This window comes from Tursiops truncatus, chromosome 3 (assembly GCF_011762595.2).
Source record: "Tursiops truncatus isolate mTurTru1 chromosome 3, mTurTru1.mat.Y, whole genome shotgun sequence".
Classification (NCBI taxonomy): Eukaryota; Metazoa; Chordata; class Mammalia; order Artiodactyla; family Delphinidae; genus Tursiops; species Tursiops truncatus.
The window spans coordinates 125,664,355-125,680,811 of NC_047036.1; the positions used below are offsets into that span (position 1 = coordinate 125,664,355).

Here is a 16,457-nt window from a genome sequence, read left to right on the forward strand (position 1 = left end):
TGCCCTCAGCTCTGCTGCCTTTCAGGGAAGGCTGGATAAGGGCAGACCTGGGTCTAGGTCATTGAACCAAATAGTTTGTTACTTTCAGCTTTTTTCCCATCCACTTCTAGCACCACACAGCCAGTCCAATGGATATCCCCATCTCACAAATCTTTTTGTTTTTCTTTTTTTGGCTGCATTGGGTCTTCGTAGCTGCACGTGGGCTTTCTCTAGTTGTGAGGGGGGGCTACTCTTTGATGTGGTGTGCGGGCTTCTCATTGCGGTAGCTTGGTAGTTGTGGCTCGCGGGCTCAGTAGTTGTAACACGTGGGCTCAGTAGTTGTGGCTCGCGGGCTCTAGAGTGCAGGCTCAGTAGTTGTGGCACACGGGCTTAGTTGCTCCGCGGCATGTGGAATCTTCCCGGACCAGGGCTCAAACTCATGTCCCCTTCATTGGCTGGCGGATTCTTAACCACTGAGCCACCCGGGAAGCCCCTCATTTCACAAATCTTAATGGAAGTCCCACTTTGTGTCAGGCCTTAGGCTAAGCGCTAGGGATACAGAGAAGACTAACATTCAGGCCAGCACACAGATAAATCAGTACTAGTAACGCAGGACATAAGTGTTGGCTCAAAGCAGTGGAAGTACAGAGGAGCACACAACCCCCATACCTCACCCTGAAGGCAAACATGGAGGCCAGTACAGGGCGTTGCAGTCCAGGTGGTCAGAAAGGGGAGACAGAACCCGAATTGTCTTAAATCCCAAAGAATCCACCTTTCTGTTTCCTGGTAGCACTGTGAGGTTTCCCAACGGTCAGCATTGCTTGGACACAAGCCAGCCCAGACATGTACAGTTCATGCTGTTCTGAGAAGGGAAATGCATTTCACAGAGCCAATTCACAGAGCTTTGCTAGAACCGGGTGTGCGGTATTTTTTCCACAATGTAGAAGTTCAGAGTGTGGTGCTCTGCATCTGCTAATTTCTTCCCGTTGGAGTGGGGTTAAATAAACAGGCACTATTGTCAAGGAAGCTGTCGCAAACCAGGTGAAGGGTAAAGGAATTAAGAGAAGCCTGTAGTGCTCTACTTGAATTAGTGTTCAAGGATTAAGCAAAATCTCTAAAGAGGCATTAGCCACAGGGGTTTTCCACGTCGCTCTCTAAGGACACTGATGAATCCCTAAACACAGGCCTGAGTGGGCATGCTCAGATTCATTTCATGAAGTCAGTTCAGTCTTGCAGTATTCACTTCCGTCAAGGAAAACAGTACTTGGGCCTTACCCTCATCTGAGGCAGATACTGCTAAATCCACCGGTACCTTCTCTCCCACTGAGTTCTCGGCCCTGGAACTTTCTCACAAATAGTACAGCTGCCAACTGACTGGTGTTTGCATAGTCATCGTCATCCTTATATTTTCAGCATATACAGTGTTCTAAACAACCGCGTCATAGAACCTCAGCTTATCAGAGACGGAGGGGTCTTAGAAACAATTTAGCTCAAACTGTTTATTTTAAAGCCCAGGAATCAGAAGTCGAGCTAAGGAAAGCCCAAAGTTGTCCATTCATTCAGTTAGCATTAACAGAGTGCCTTCTATTGTATGCTAGGCACTGTTCTAGACCCTCAGGTTAGGCAGTGAACAAGAGGGGTGGATGTTCCCTAGTGAAGCTTCCATTCAATGGGGTGGGCAGACAAAAAGCAAGTAAACAGCTGCTTTGAAGGAGAGAAACTGGATGATGCTATAGACAGTGATGGAAGTGGTGGCAGATTGAAGCTGCTTTGGTCAGTCATGGTGGGTAAGGACGCTTCTCCAAGAGGTAAGCGGAGAGCTGAAGGCTCAGAGGAGCCAGGCAGGTGAAATGCATTCCAAGCAGAGAACACAGAGAATGCAAAGGCCAGGAGAGGGCAGTGAGTTGGCTGATCTGAAAAACAGGAAGAAGACCAGTGTAGTGAGGGAGATTGGAGGGTAAGGGAGTCAGAGAGATGGGCAGAGGCCTTATCTGACAGGGCCTTGGAGGCCACTGTAAAGAGCTTAGATTTTATTCCAATGTAATGCAAGACTGCTTCTCATTCCTGGAAACCCCAGTTCTTCTTTTCAAACATTCGCAGTGCCAAGCTCTGTTGCATCCCATGATGACATCTATTTATTGGATAATAATGATGTACTTGGCCCAGGGCCAGACAATTCATTAACTCTCACATCTGCCCTGTCACACAGAATTCTCTCCTTCCCTGTTTTTATAGACAATTATTCTCCTGCTGGTAAATGGCACAGCCACTGCATTCATTCATTAATTTATTCATTGATACACTGATTGATTCACTCCTGGATTGATTCTTTCATTTACTTATATTTACTGAGCACTGGCTCTGTGAGAGGCGTTGGATATGCCAAGATCAGTAAGAAAGGTGAGTTATCAATGGTTATCACTGTACAGGGGGACATCATGTAAAACATGCACTCACAATTCAAACCATAGTGTGAAGGAGGCCCCCACCGGATGGGTGATGTCCTGGGGCCCCAGGAGGGAGGGACTTGTTCTCTGAGTGGCTTCATGAGCCAGTCAGTAAACTCAGTAGCTGAAACCTCTCTGAGCCTCAGTTTTCCTTTCGGTAAAATTGGAGTGTTGGACCAGGTCCTCCTCGAGGTTTCTTTCTGGCCTGGCATGCTGGGTTCCAGGTGTCATAGTGAGGGAAGGAGCGCAAGACAGCAGATGTAAGATTCTCTGGAAATGGCAGTGTTTTCAGGTTCAGTCTTCAGAAGTGGGATTTGTCAAGTGTCTAGAAGAAGCTCATTGTTCTCCTTTACTCTCACACTACTGCCACGCTCACAACACTTCTCAAAATAGATACGTAGGTGTTTTTTTCCACACTGGCCAATTCTCTGACACTAGTTGTGTATCCAACAATTCAGTTCAGTTCTGACACTGTTCACCTGGAGAATCAGAACCTACCAGTGAAAGGGTTCAGTCTCAGAAGACTGCCCCCACTTCAGATACCAAATACAAGTCACAGGTTGCCATCTATACTTCTGCCTGACTGACTATAAATCCAGGTTCCTCCTTGGGTTTGATAACTTGCTAGAACAGCTCGTAGATCTCAGGGAAGTATTTGCATTAACAGGTTTATTGTATAATAAGGGTACAGGTGAACAGTCCGAAGAAGAGATACATAAGGTGAGATCCAGAAGGGTCCTGTGTGCCGGAGCTTCTGTCCCCCTGGAGTTAGGGTATGCGCCACCCTCCCAGCACATGCATGTGTTCACCAATCCAGAAGCTCTGTGAACCCTGTACTTTTACGGATGTTTATGACAGTTTCATCACAAAGGCATGATAGATTATTAACTCCATTTCCAGCCCCTCTCCCCTCTTAAGAGAATAGGGGATGGACTAAAAGTTCCAAGTGTCTAACCACGCCTTTATCTTTCTCATGACCGGCCCCCATCCAGGAGCCCACCAAGAGTCCCCACATTAGAACAAAAGACCACTGACCACCTAGGAAATTCCAAGGGATTTAGGAGCTCAGTATCAGGTGGTTCTATCACTCAGGAAATTACAAGGATCAGTTCTGTGCCAGGAACCAGGACAAAGACCAAATAAATACTTGTTTTTATAAGTCACAATATCACAGCCCCCTGGGACAGGGCCATCATTTATTCATTCACTCAATAAACTGTAATGAGTACCCACTCTGTCCCTGGCACTGGACTAGGTCTGGGGACCAGTGGTAAATAAGACGCACAGGAACAAACAGGCCTGTGGGCTTTCCTAAGGAGAAAGGGTAAAGAATAAATACACAAACAAATACTGAATGGCAAGTAGGGTTGCCAGATTTAGCAGATAAACACAGGATGACTAATTCAATTTGAATTTCAGGTAAGTAATTTTTTAGTATATCGTAAATATTGCAGAGGGTGTATGGTAGTGTGAGCTTGACACTTTTTGTAGTTTTTTTGTTTGTTTTCACTTTTGTAATTTAAGTGCATGACTTAGGCTTTGATTGCTGAGACATCCACCTCAAAGATGGCTATTTGGTTATCTCAAACAAACACGTGCTGCTGTCAGCCACACACGAGATAAAGAGCCAGGCCACCTCCTCCCACTGAGGCTCCTTTGATTTGAAGATCTTGGTTGATCTCGATAACTGATCATTTGGGGCCACTTTTTGTTTTCTAATTTCTCTTACCATGATTTAAATTTCTGCTCTTATGTTTTAAATTAACTAATAAAAAGTGAGCCTGTGGAAGCCTATGCCCCTACCCTCGACCGCCATAAAAACCCTAGGCTTCCCTGGTGGCGCAGTGGTTGAGAGTCCGCCTGCCGATGCAGGGGATGCGGGTTCATGCCCCGGTCCGGGAAGATCCCACATGCCGCGGAGCGGCTGGGCCCGTGAGCCATGGCCGCTGAGCCTGCGCGTCCGGAGCCTGTGCTCCGCAACGGGAGAGGCCACAACAGTGAGAGGCCCGTGTACCGCAAAAAAAAAAACCCAAAAAACCCTAGGCTGGACCCCACTCTACCTGAGACCTCCCTGTGTGGCCCCAGGTGTGCTATGTAATTTCCAGGTCTTGTAAGTAATAAACCTTTATTTTTTCAAAGTTTCCTGATGGTTAGTGCTGAAGGGTATCTTGCATTCATCATAAGAACCATAAGACCTGGTCTAACCACAACATTGATTATTGGCAGTTTGAGACGGCACAAAACACATACTGAAATAGTACTTTTTGCTCATCTAAAATTCAAATTTAACTGGGCGTATTATATTTTATCTGGCAGCCTTAACGGCAAGTCTCCCTGAGGAGATCCCAAGGATAGGTAGGAATGTGCTAGGGCATGGGAGCCACATTCCAACCCTGGGAAACTCCGTTCATGGTTTCACATTTTTAAAATTCAGTGATTATAAGCATGTCCCAGGTTTTGGGGGGTGGGGGTGGAGCTAAAGGCTAAGAGTATCACTTGTTGGTGGTTCAGGGATGACCCAGACCCCAGTCTACACCATGTTTCTGCCCCTTCTCCATCCAACTCCCAGTTTCTATCCAAAGGCCCAAATAAAGTATGATATCTCAAGGAAGAACACATGCACATGTGGAGGACACAGGCTTGCTGACCTGGACTGACTCCATTCCAAGCCTGAGGGCACCCACCAAGGAGGCTGCATGTCCAGAAATCTTCTGGGGAAGCACAGTCATCACGTCCAAAGTGAACTTCAGGGCTGAACAGGAAACAGCAAGGCTGTTCCTTACGCAGGGCTCAGCAAACTCTTAGGGCTATTTTAGAATTAGAGAACCTTCCTAAATCCTCAATCCCTCAACACCAGGGTCCATAGAAGCTTTCAGCACCTCTGTTCTCTGTTTTCCCCACAAATAGAATCTAAACTGAAAGCTCCAGAAGGGCAGGACTGGATTCTTCTCCAAATCCCACACAGACCTGGTACAGCATTCATCCCTTAGAGTAAATAGACCCTTAACAGCACAACAAAATAGTAATAATATTAACAAGGAGGACGAGCTGCCAGTAAAAGCCATTACTGTGTGCCAAGAACTTTGCTAGATGAGAAATAATTCCCTCATTTGATCCTACAACAGCACTTAGAGAAACTAGGTATCTCCCTCCGTTTTATAAATTAGGAAGTGAGCCCAAACAGGCTAAACAATTTGCCAAGGCCATGTTCTTAGAAAGTGACTGAGTCTTGATACACACCCAGATCTGACCTCAAAGCTTAGCATCTTAACTTTCTGCCATGCAATTTGAAATGACCTGTTGTAAACTGCACTTCGTTTAACGCCCTTGTATTTTAGATAAGGAGGAGGTGTAGAACAGCAGAGCAGTGAAGGGTGAGGGCACCAGCCAGAGTGCCTGAATTCAAATCCCTGCTCTGCCACTTTCTATCTCTGTGACTCGGAGAAAAAGTTACTTAACTTTTCTGGATTTCAGTTTCATCATCTGTAAAACAGGGATAATCAGTTATAAGACTGTGACAACCCATGTTGGCTACAGTTAAAGTCTAGAGAGAATCGAAGGGAAAACAGACTCCAATCCAGTTGGATGAGTCCTCAGGGAAGCCCCCTGGGTGCAGAACCTTTACCCTTACCCCTGGAGGGCCAAGGAGAGATGAACCCCATGGTCCAGCCCAGTGTGCTTCAGAGAAAACCATTTCCCACAAAGGCCCAGGTGTTAAAGGGATTATTGCATAATTACTTGAGTGTGAGTCTTTTTGCCAAGTGTTTACTGAGCATCTGCTTTGTCCCAGACATTTGCTGGGTCCTGGGATAAAGTGAAGAATAAGGCAGGCATGGTCCCTGGCCTCCACGGTTTATTGTGATAGATGGTTTTAGGAAGGAAACTAACAAAGGGACCTGGGAGGGTCTCCCTGAGGAAGTGAACTTTAAGCTGAGATCTGAAGGATGAGTAGGAATTGACCTTGGCAGAGGGCTATGGGGAGAACTGCATTAAGTGATTTGCTCTAGGTGATCAAAGAAGTCTTTGTCAGAGCTGCCAGGAGAATCCCACGGAACACTGGACTCTTAGAAGACAGAGCCAAGTGCTTAACCAAGTGGTCAATTTGACGTTTCCGTGATGAGACAGACTGCCATCCTATGTCCCTCGATGCAAAGCATGAAGAAAAACACAACATCCCCTCTATGATATACCTGCCAGAAATGCATAGCCTGAATCTAAACATGAAGACACTTCAGACAAGCCCAAATGGAGGGACATTTCTACAGAATAGTCAGCCCGCACCCTTCAAAAACATAAGCATCATGGAAAACAAAGATAGATCAAGAAACTGTTTCAGATTGGAGGAGACTAAAGAGACAGTGCTATGTGGGTATCATTGAGATGATTGGCAAAAACTGAATATGGACTGTTTATTAGATAATAGTATTGTATCAGTGTCACATTTCCTGAATTTGATCATTGTGCTTTGGATATATAAGAAATGTCCTTGTTCTGGAAATACACAGCCAAGTACCTGTGATTAAAAGGATATGTTGACTCCCGAATGGGTCGGGAAAAAATGGAGACATAAAGCAAATGTGGTAAGTTGTGAACAGTTAGTGAATTTGGATGAAAGATATACAGTTCTTGGTACTATTTTTGAATTCTTCTAAATTTGATTATTTTTTTCAAAATAGAAAGTTATCAGTAAACAAGTAAAAAAAAGAAAGAAAAGTGCCAAGTTGTCACCAGCCCAGTCTTGTTGGTTAGCAGCTCCCCATCCCACTTGCACCCCAGAACCCCATGGAATAATGCCTCCCTGCCCTCCCTCTCATGGGAAAGAGGTTACCTCCTCTGTGTTGGGGACGTTCACGATCTTTTTAGAGAGTGCGACGTGGCCCACCACTCCCATGTCCAGGGGAAACACGATCTCTGAGTCGGGCACCACCAGGCACTCCTCGAGGACAGCATCCTTGTGGACATTGAAGAGCCGGGTGGCCAGCTCCGCAATGCCATTTCGGGCCCTGTACATGAACAGGCTCATGCGGTCTGCCTGCAGGAGGAAACACAGCTTCTTCATGACGTTGAAGATGCATTTCTCAGCCTGCAAATTCTCCTGAAAGTCCCGCAGGAGGTCGAAGATGATTTCACTCTCCTCCACGCTGCTCAGCGAGTGGTAGTTGCTGAAGTCCACGGCTGCCTCCCTGGGCCCCAGGAGGTCTGAGATGACCTTGGCCCGATAGCGGAGGTTGTAGTACTTTTTGGCAAAGCCGACATTGGAGTCCAGGAACTTCTCCACCTCCTCTGCCGTCACCTCGCCCATGGCTGAGAATTCTACTGCCTATTTCTGTGGAGGGGGCTGAGGCTGGCCTCTTTTTTTGTGACAAAACTGAGTCAGGATGCGTTCTGCTCCAACCCAGATTTCTCTGGGTCTTATCTGTGAATCTCACTGGTGTGGCTGCAGAGGAGAGAGAGTGAGCTTGGGAGATTAAATCATTAATATTTCCTCAGAACAAGGATTATGAGGATCAGGGTGTTCCATATGCTTCTGGGCCCCAGATGGGAGAAGGTGAGAGCTTTCTTTTCACCTTGGTCTTCTAACAGAAGAGGTTTCTGCACAGGGCAGGAGGTGGGCTCAACTAAAAGAAAGCACTGAAACAGAGGCTGCAAACTGGCAGCACAAGACATCAGCGTGTTATACACATGCTTTCTCTGCCCCGTATGGTATTTTTCTTCAACATTCGACATGGAAGCCTACATTTACTGTTTAAGAGATCCGTTTGGCTTCTCTTGGAGAGTCAATTCCGTGTCCAATTCCTCCGTGGCAGGAATGGCTAGAGCTGAGAGGGACTGCCTACCCACCTCCTGTCCTCTGGCCCCACTCTTCTGTAGCCCCTTCCCCAGGGCCTCCCCAGTACAGGGCTTCACCCTGAATGCTCACCACTCAGCCTGCTTCCCTTGGGTACGTTATGGGCCCTGATTTCACAATCTCCACATCATAGCCTCTCCCAGTTTTAGATTTCAACAATTCTCTGATTTCAGAATTTGAAGGACCTTTATAAAAACAACACCTTTCGGGCTTCCCTGGTGGGGCAGTGGTTAAGATTCTGCCTGCCAATGCAGGGGACACGGGTTTGAGCTCTGGTCTGGGAAGATCCCACATGCCATGGAGCAGCTAAGCCCGTGTGCCACAACTACTGAGCCTGTGCTCTAGAGCCCGTGAGCCACAACTACTGAGCCCTCATGCCACAGCTACTGAAGCCCGTGTGCCTAGAGCCCGTGCTCTGCAACAAGAGAAGCCACCACAATGAGTAGCCCGTGCACCGCAATGAAGAGTAGCCCCCGCTCGCCACAACTAGAGAAAGCTCGCACAGCAGTGAAGACCCAACACAGCCATAACTAACCAACTAAGTAACTAACTAAATAACTAAATAAATAAAAAACAAAGTTCCCTTTAAAAAATAAAAAATTAAAAAAATTAAAAATAAAATAAAAACAACACCTTTCATAGTTTTTTCTTCTACTACAAAATACATGTTTACTGTAGAAAATACACAAAGAAGTCCGTTAAAGTCGCCCATAATCCTGCCACTCAGAGGTAACCTTTAGTTAACATTTTCATTTCTCTCCTTTCCATAGAGGCTTAACTTTCTAATCTATTTTCCTTCAACCCCCTGATCTTTCTTTTGACATTTTAAGGTGCTTTTTTCTGGCTACAATCTGTACCTTCTTGGGTTGTCAGTCAGAAATGCACACAATAGTGTGGATGTTATCAGCTCCAGTGAATCTCAAAATACCAGAATCCTCATTGGAGTGTCTCTCCGAACCCACTAGGGCAGGAAGAGAAGAGCACTTTCTTCCTGGATGAGATACACTTTAGTTACTATGGATATATACGTGAAAGCCTGGCATGTCTCTGTTGTAAACACTGCGGAATGTAGGATCGTAGACTGTGGCTGGCACTTTGAACTGTGTAAATGAACTTCAGTGGAAAGTAGACTACTTCCTTTATTGTAGAGTGTAATTAATATACTGTGCCCATTCAGCACTGTGTACGCAGGTGACTCCTTGGTCTGGCGGACCACGGCAGCAACTTTTCCAAACACACCCGCCACAACTAACGTGAGCCCTCTGTCTGGAATGCACTTCCCCAACTCGCCAGCTCCTCAGCATCAAGATCTCAGCTCGTGCTAGTCACCCGAAGTTGTCTTATCTCAACCACCCCCTCCCCAATTCCTGCCTGTCATGTCATCCATTTATTTCCCTTATTACTATTAAAATGTATTTTGCTTGTTTTTTGTTTCCTTGTTTATTATATGTCTTCTCATCTATACTGTGAGCTCCAGTGAGGGCAGGCACCTCTCAGGGATGATTCCCGAGGCTTTGCAAGGCTGCCTGGCATAATTCTTGATGCTTAGTAATGTTTTATTTGTTGGTTTTTTTTTTTTTGCGGTACGCGGGCCTCTCGCTGTTGTGGCCTCTCCCGTTGTGGAGCACAGGCTCCGGACGCACAGGCTCAGCGGCCATGGCTCACGGGCCCAGCCGCTCCGCGGCATGTGGGATCTTCCCAGACCGGGGCACGAACCCGCGTCCCCTGCATCGGCAGGCGGACTCGCAACCACTGCGCCACCAGGGAAGCCCCTTAGTAATGTTTTTTAAATTATGTTTGTGATGGTTCATTTTATGTGTCAACCGGGCTAAGGGATGCCCAGATAGCTGGTAAAACATTACTTCTGGGTTTGTCATTGAGGGTGTTTCCAGAAGAGATTAGCATTTCAGTCAGTAGACAAGGTAATGAATTTCACACTCACCACCGTAGGTGGGCATCCCCCAACCCACCAAGAGACTGAATAGAACAAATAGGTGAGGTAAGGGTGAATTGGCCCTGTGCTTGAGCTGGGACATCCATCTTCTCCTGCCCTTGGACATGGCACTCCTGGTTCTTGGATTCAGACCAGGACTTAAACCTTCAGCGCTTGGACTCAGACTGAATTATACTACCAGCTTTCCTGGCTCTGCAGCTTGCCAACAGAAGACTATGGGACTTCTCGACCTCTGTAACCACATGAGCCAATTGTCTGGAGACCCCTGGCTGTATATTCTTTTTTTTTTTTTTTTTTTCCTGCGGTGCGCGGGCCTCTCACTGTTGTGGCCTCTCCCGCTGCAGAACACAGGCTCCGGACGCGCAGGCCCAGCGGCCATGGCTCACGGGCCCAGCCGCTCCGCGGCATGTGGGATCCGCCCGGACCGGGGCACGAACCCGCGTCCCCTGCATTGGCAGGCGGACTCTCAACCACTGCGCCACCAGGGAAGCCCGGCTGTATATTCTTGATTAAAATTTTGAAAATACAGGAAGTCACAAAGGAAAAAATTGAAATCAAACATAATCCCAGATATTGCCATTACCAATATTCTTTGTATATTTTAAAATATTTTCCTGGAGAATAAATATATATATATATATATATATATATATTCTCAACTTTGGCATAGTGACAATTTTTTAAAATAAATTTATTTATTTTATTTATTTTTGGCTGCGTTTGGTCTTCATTGCTGTGCGCAGGCTTTCTCTAGTTGCGGTGAGCGGGGGCTACTCTTCATTGCAGTGCACGGGCTTCTCATTGTGGTGACTTCTCTTGTTGCGGAGCACTGGCTCTAGGCACGTGGGCTTCAGTAGTTGTGGCACATGGGTCAGCAGTTGTGGCCCACGGGTTTAGTTGCTCCGCGGCATGTGGGATCTTCCTGGACCAGAGCTCGAACCCGTGTCCCCTGCATTGGCAGGTGGATTCTTCACCACTGCGCCACCAGGGAAGTCCCCATAGTGACATTTTGGGCTCAGTAATTCTATGTTGTGGGAAGCTGTCCTGTACATTGTAGTATAGCACCCCGGCCTGTACCCACTAGATGCCAGTACCACCTCCCCTCAAGTCGTGGCAATCAAAAATGTCTCCAGATGTTTCTAATTGTCCCCTGGGGGTCAAATCACTCCTGTTGAAAACCACTGCTCCACAGTTAGATATTTATGTTGTTTCTAATTTTCTAGTATTGTAAATAATGCTGTAATGAACATTTATATTTCTTAGTGAAAACATCTAGAAGTGAAATCCCAGGCCCAAAGAGCTTGCAGCTGTCTTAGTGTTTGGGCAAATAATTCAAATTTTGCTCTCCAAGGCTGTATCAGAGTGCATGAAGCTGTTCTTACCGCTACCCTACCCCTCAAAAATTGAGCCATCTTTCTTAATCCTGGTATTAAGAGCACTCCAAAATTTGGCCCCAATATTCCTTCTTACTTTGTTTTGCACAGTTTCTCTACACATACTCTAAGCTCCACCCTAGTGTTTCTCATTCCCTCTGGCTTTTGCCCCTTCATTCTTTCTGTGCCCTCAGCCTGTCCCTTACTACCCAGTCCAAATTCCATTCCTTCCATGGCTTCTTTGATGTTCCAGTTAGACTTTTCTTACTTAGAACCCCAAACTATTGGTTTGCTTCCATTTCAATGGGAGTTTCTACATTCTAGGCTGTGTTATTTCTACATATTTGTACTCTCACCAAGCTCAACCTCTTTGAGGATAGGGGTAAAGCTTTACCCCTTTTAAAAAAACTCCAAAAGAGCCCAGCCCAGGTCCTTTCCCATAATATGCCCACCAGGCTTAGTTCTGGCTGGGAATATAAGCAACTGTTTTGCAGGAAATCTACTTTTACCTCATTTTTCAATATGCCAGAATGAGACAGTCAAACCTGCTAAAAAAACTTCAGTCCTAATTATTGGGTAGGTACAGATAAGCTGGTATTTGTAGCAGGTCACCTCCTAACATGCCTGTTCAATGGGCCTGATTTCAGATGTCAGTGGAAGAAATTTGAAGCTTCTTTCATTGGAAGCAGGGGCTACCGGTATGGGTAGGAGAGAGTGCTTTCTGTAGTCCAGACCTACAGAACATGTTCTACTAGAAAAAAGAAAACAGGATTGTAGACCCAACAATACCACTGACTCATTCTATGACCTTGAAAAAAGTCCTGTCCTCTCTCAAGGCTTTGTTGATTTTCCTAAGAACAAAACAGGAGGGTTGAATAACATATCTCTAACACTCCTGGTTGCATGACTCCAGATGGGCTGAGAGTGAGGCTGGGCTGACCAGGAATGGCTGACTTCTCTGTTCCTGACCACAAGCCTTGCCAAAAGATCCTCCTGGAAGAATAGCTGGAACTATTTACTTAGCATAATCTCTACTCTAAGATCTACATTTCACAGATAAGAAAACTGGAAAGCTTTGAAAAGTTAGGTGACTCAAATTATAGGTGATTTTGAAATACTTTTTTAATTGAGCTAGAATTCACATTACATAAAAATTCATCTTTTTTTTTTTTTTTTTTGGCTGCGCCACACCGCATGTGGGCTCTTAGTTCCCCAACCAGGGAACGAACCCATGCCCTCTGCGGTGGGAGCATGGAGTCCTAACCAGTGGACCGCCTGGGAAATTCATCTTTTTAAAGTGTACAATTCAGTGGGTTTGGGTGTATTCGTTATGTTGTGCCACCGCTAATCTGTTTTCTCATCCCCTGGTGGCCGCTACTCTACTTTCTCTCTCTGTGGATTTGCCTGTTCTGGTCATTTCATATGAATAGAATTATACAATATGTGATCTTTTGTGTCTGACTACGTTCACTTAGCATAATGTTTTCAAGGTTCACCCATACTGCAGCATGTATCAGAACTCCATTCTTTTTTATGGCTGAATAATGTTCCATTTTATAGATTATACCACATTTTGTTTACCCATTTATTAGTTGATGGGCATTTAGGTTGTTTTCACTTTGGGGCTGTTATGAGCATTTGTGTACAAGTTTTTGTGTGGACATGTGTTTTCAATTCTTTTGAGTATATACCCACGAGTGGAACTGCTCAATCCACAGGTGATCTTAAGACTGAGTTTGGAGGTAAAGAGGGGGAATAAAGGAAAGAAATAGGACACAGCAAGGAATCAGCTGGGTGAAGGAGAGGTATTTGTGGAAAGGTGTTTTGTAAGGCACCTTTTTGGAAATTCAGGACCCGCTTGAATGGGAATGGGCTGGTTAGCGTATCAGTGTCCACCACAAATCCCAGTGTTGGGTGAAGAGGTCTCCACAGGCCCCCAACTGTTCATCACTCCTGTTAATATCAATGGTGAGAGAACTGAGTATGTTCAATTAGGAGGAAGCTTTGAAAGGCTGTCATGGGTGGAGTGTGCCAGCTTGTTCAGGGAGGATCCAGAGAGCCAGACAAGCCAGCAGGTTGAGACAGAAGTTATTATAAGAAGGCAACACCCGGGAATTCACTGGTGGTCCAGTGGTTAAGACTTGGCGCTATCACTGCCAGGGCCCTGCATTTGATCCCTGGTTGGGGAACTAAGATCGCCTCAGAGTGAGGCCAAAAGAAAAAAAAAAAAAAAAAAAAAGGCAATACCCATAGTGCTTAAGAGGTGGTGTGTAAATTATTCAGTTTCCCTGGACCTCGCTTTACTTAGCTGTAAAATTAGAATTCTTTTACATGGCGGTTGTGGAGATTAAATGAGATAATATATTGTATAGTGCACAGCTATGCATCCAGTGCATGTTAAGTTGAACCATATGAAATTGCCCCTCTTTGACTATTTTTCTCCTACAGGGACAGCAGTTTCATACTGTTCAATTTAATAGTAGTCATTCAATCATTATTAGTTATCATAACTATCTAATATTAACTGGATTACCTTACAGATAGCAAAATCCCTGTCATAGAAGGTAGGTACGCCCAGGACAAGGCAAAGAGGATTCAAACATCAGCATTTAAATAGGAAGATGAATCTAGTCAATCAGTAAGGAAGCTGTTACAATTTTTTTTTTTAATAATCTTTACTGGCGTATAGTTGATTTGCAATTTTCCCAGAGGAATGAGAAACTGGCCTAGGATGGGGACTGAGAGACTGGAGGGAAGGGTGTGGGCGTAGAAGCAAGAAGAAGGTGTGATGTTGAGCATCCTTTCATGTGTTTGTTGGCAATCTGTATATCTTCTTTGGAGAAATGTCTGTTTAGGTCTTCTGCCCATTTTTGGATTGGGTTGTTTCTTTTTGTGATATTGAGCTGCATGAGCTGCTTGTATATTTTGGAGATTAATCCTTTGTCATTTCCTTCGTTTGCAAATATTTTCTCCCATTCTGGGGTTGTCTTTTCATCTTGTTTACGGTTTCCTTTGCTGTGCAAAAGCTTTTAAGTTTCATTAGGTCCCATTTGTTTATTTTTGTTTTTATTTCCATTTCTCTAGGAGGTGGGTCAAAAAGGATCTTGCTGTGATTTATGTCCTACAGTATTCTGCCTATGTTTTCCTCTGAGAGTTTGATAGTTTCTGGCCTTACATTTAGGTCTTTAATACATTTTGAGTTTATTTTTGTGTATGGTGTCAAGAAGTGTTCTAATTTCATTCTTTTACATGTAGCTGTCCAGTTTTCCCAGCACGGATTATTGAAGAGGCTGTCTTTTCTCCATTATATACTAATCATTAGAGAAATGCCAATCAAAACCACAACGAGGTATCACCTCACACTGGTCAGAATGGCCATCATCAAAAAATCTACAAACAATAAATGCTGGAGAGGGTGTGGAGAAAAGGGAACCCTCTTGCACTGTTGGTGGGAATGTAAATTAATACAGTCACTATGGAGAACAGTATGGAGGTTCCTTAAAAAACTAAAAATAGGGCTTCCCTGGTGGTGCAGTGGTTGAGAGTCTGCCTGCCAATGCAGGGGACGCAGGTTCGTGCTCTGGTCCTGGAGAATCCCACATGCCGCGGAGCGGCTGGGCTGCTGAGCCTGCGCGTCCGGAACCTGTGCTCCGAAATGGGAGAGGCCACAACGGTGAGAGGCCCGTGTACCGCAAAAAAAAAAAAAAAAAACAAAAAACTAAAATAGAACTACTGTATGACCCAGCAATCCCACTACTGGGCATATACAGTGAGAAAGCCATAATTCAAAAAGAGACATGTACCACAATGTTCATTGCATCTCTATTTACAGTAGCCAGGACATGGAAGCAACCTAAGTGTCCATTGACAGATGAATGGATAAAGAAGATGTGGCACATATATACAATGGAATATTACTCAGCCATAAAAAGAAACAAAATTGAGTTATTTGTAGTGAGGTGGATGGACCTAGAGTCTGTCATACAGAGTGAAGTAAGTCAGAAAGAGAAAAACAAATACCATTTGCTAACACATATATATGGAATGTAAAGAAAAAAAAAAAGCTTCTGAAGAACCTAGGGGCAGGACAGGAATAAAGACGCAGATGTAGAGAATGGACTTGAGGACATGGGGAGAGGGAAGGGTAAGCTGGGACGAAGTGAGAAAGTGGCATGGACATATATACACTACCAAATGCAAAATAGATAGCTAGTGGGAAGAAGCCACATAGCACAGGGAGATCAGCTCGGTGCTTTGTGACCCCTAGAGGGGTGTGTTAGGGAGGGTGGGAGAGAGACGCAAGAGGGAGGGGATATGGGGATATATGTATATGTGTAGCTGATTCACTTTGTTATAAAGCAGAGACTAACACAACATTGTAAAGCAATTATACTCCAGTAAAGATGTTAAAGAAAAAAATAAAAGGAGGTGTGGAAGACACATTGACTGACTGGGAGAGGAGGCCTGAGAAACAGTGCTGCAAGCCTGGGTCATTTGCTTGTCACTGGGCATTAAGTGTCCCCCTTCAGTACATTTCACTGGCTTTATATGTTGATTTAGCCTCCATTTCCTGATCAGAGGACTTTCCCCTCTGTCTTGCCAAACCCCATGTCCTCTGTGAAGCCACAGAAGGGAAGAGTTTCTTTGGCCCCACCAGCTAGCCCTTAGAACTGGTGGGACAGCCTCCACCCTCATTTTGTTGGGTTCCACCCTCATTTTATACTTAACCTTGGCTCTCTCCCATATTTCATTTGTTGTTACCCTGACCTAGAGTTGATGTCAGTTCCTAAGTGTCAGGCCACCTGTTGACTTTGTGATTTATTCAGCTACTTGGGTTTCCTGTTGAGTCTGTCTCT

At 45.1% G+C, this 16,457-nt stretch overlaps 1 protein-coding gene across 2 annotated transcripts in view; it reads right to left on the minus strand.

The window, feature by feature from the left end:
- The window catches only part of PDE6A (phosphodiesterase 6A), a 69,214-nt gene extending 61,486 nt beyond the window's left edge, over positions 1-7,728 (minus strand). For both annotated transcript variants that reach the window (XM_073801861.1, XM_019924711.3), the window contains exon 1: positions 7,255-7,728. In XM_073801861.1, the coding sequence (XP_073657962.1) occupies positions 7,255-7,728 (474 nt within the window). The remainder of the gene's footprint in view (positions 1-7,254) is intronic.
- Positions 7,729-16,457: the final 8,729 nt, after the last annotated feature.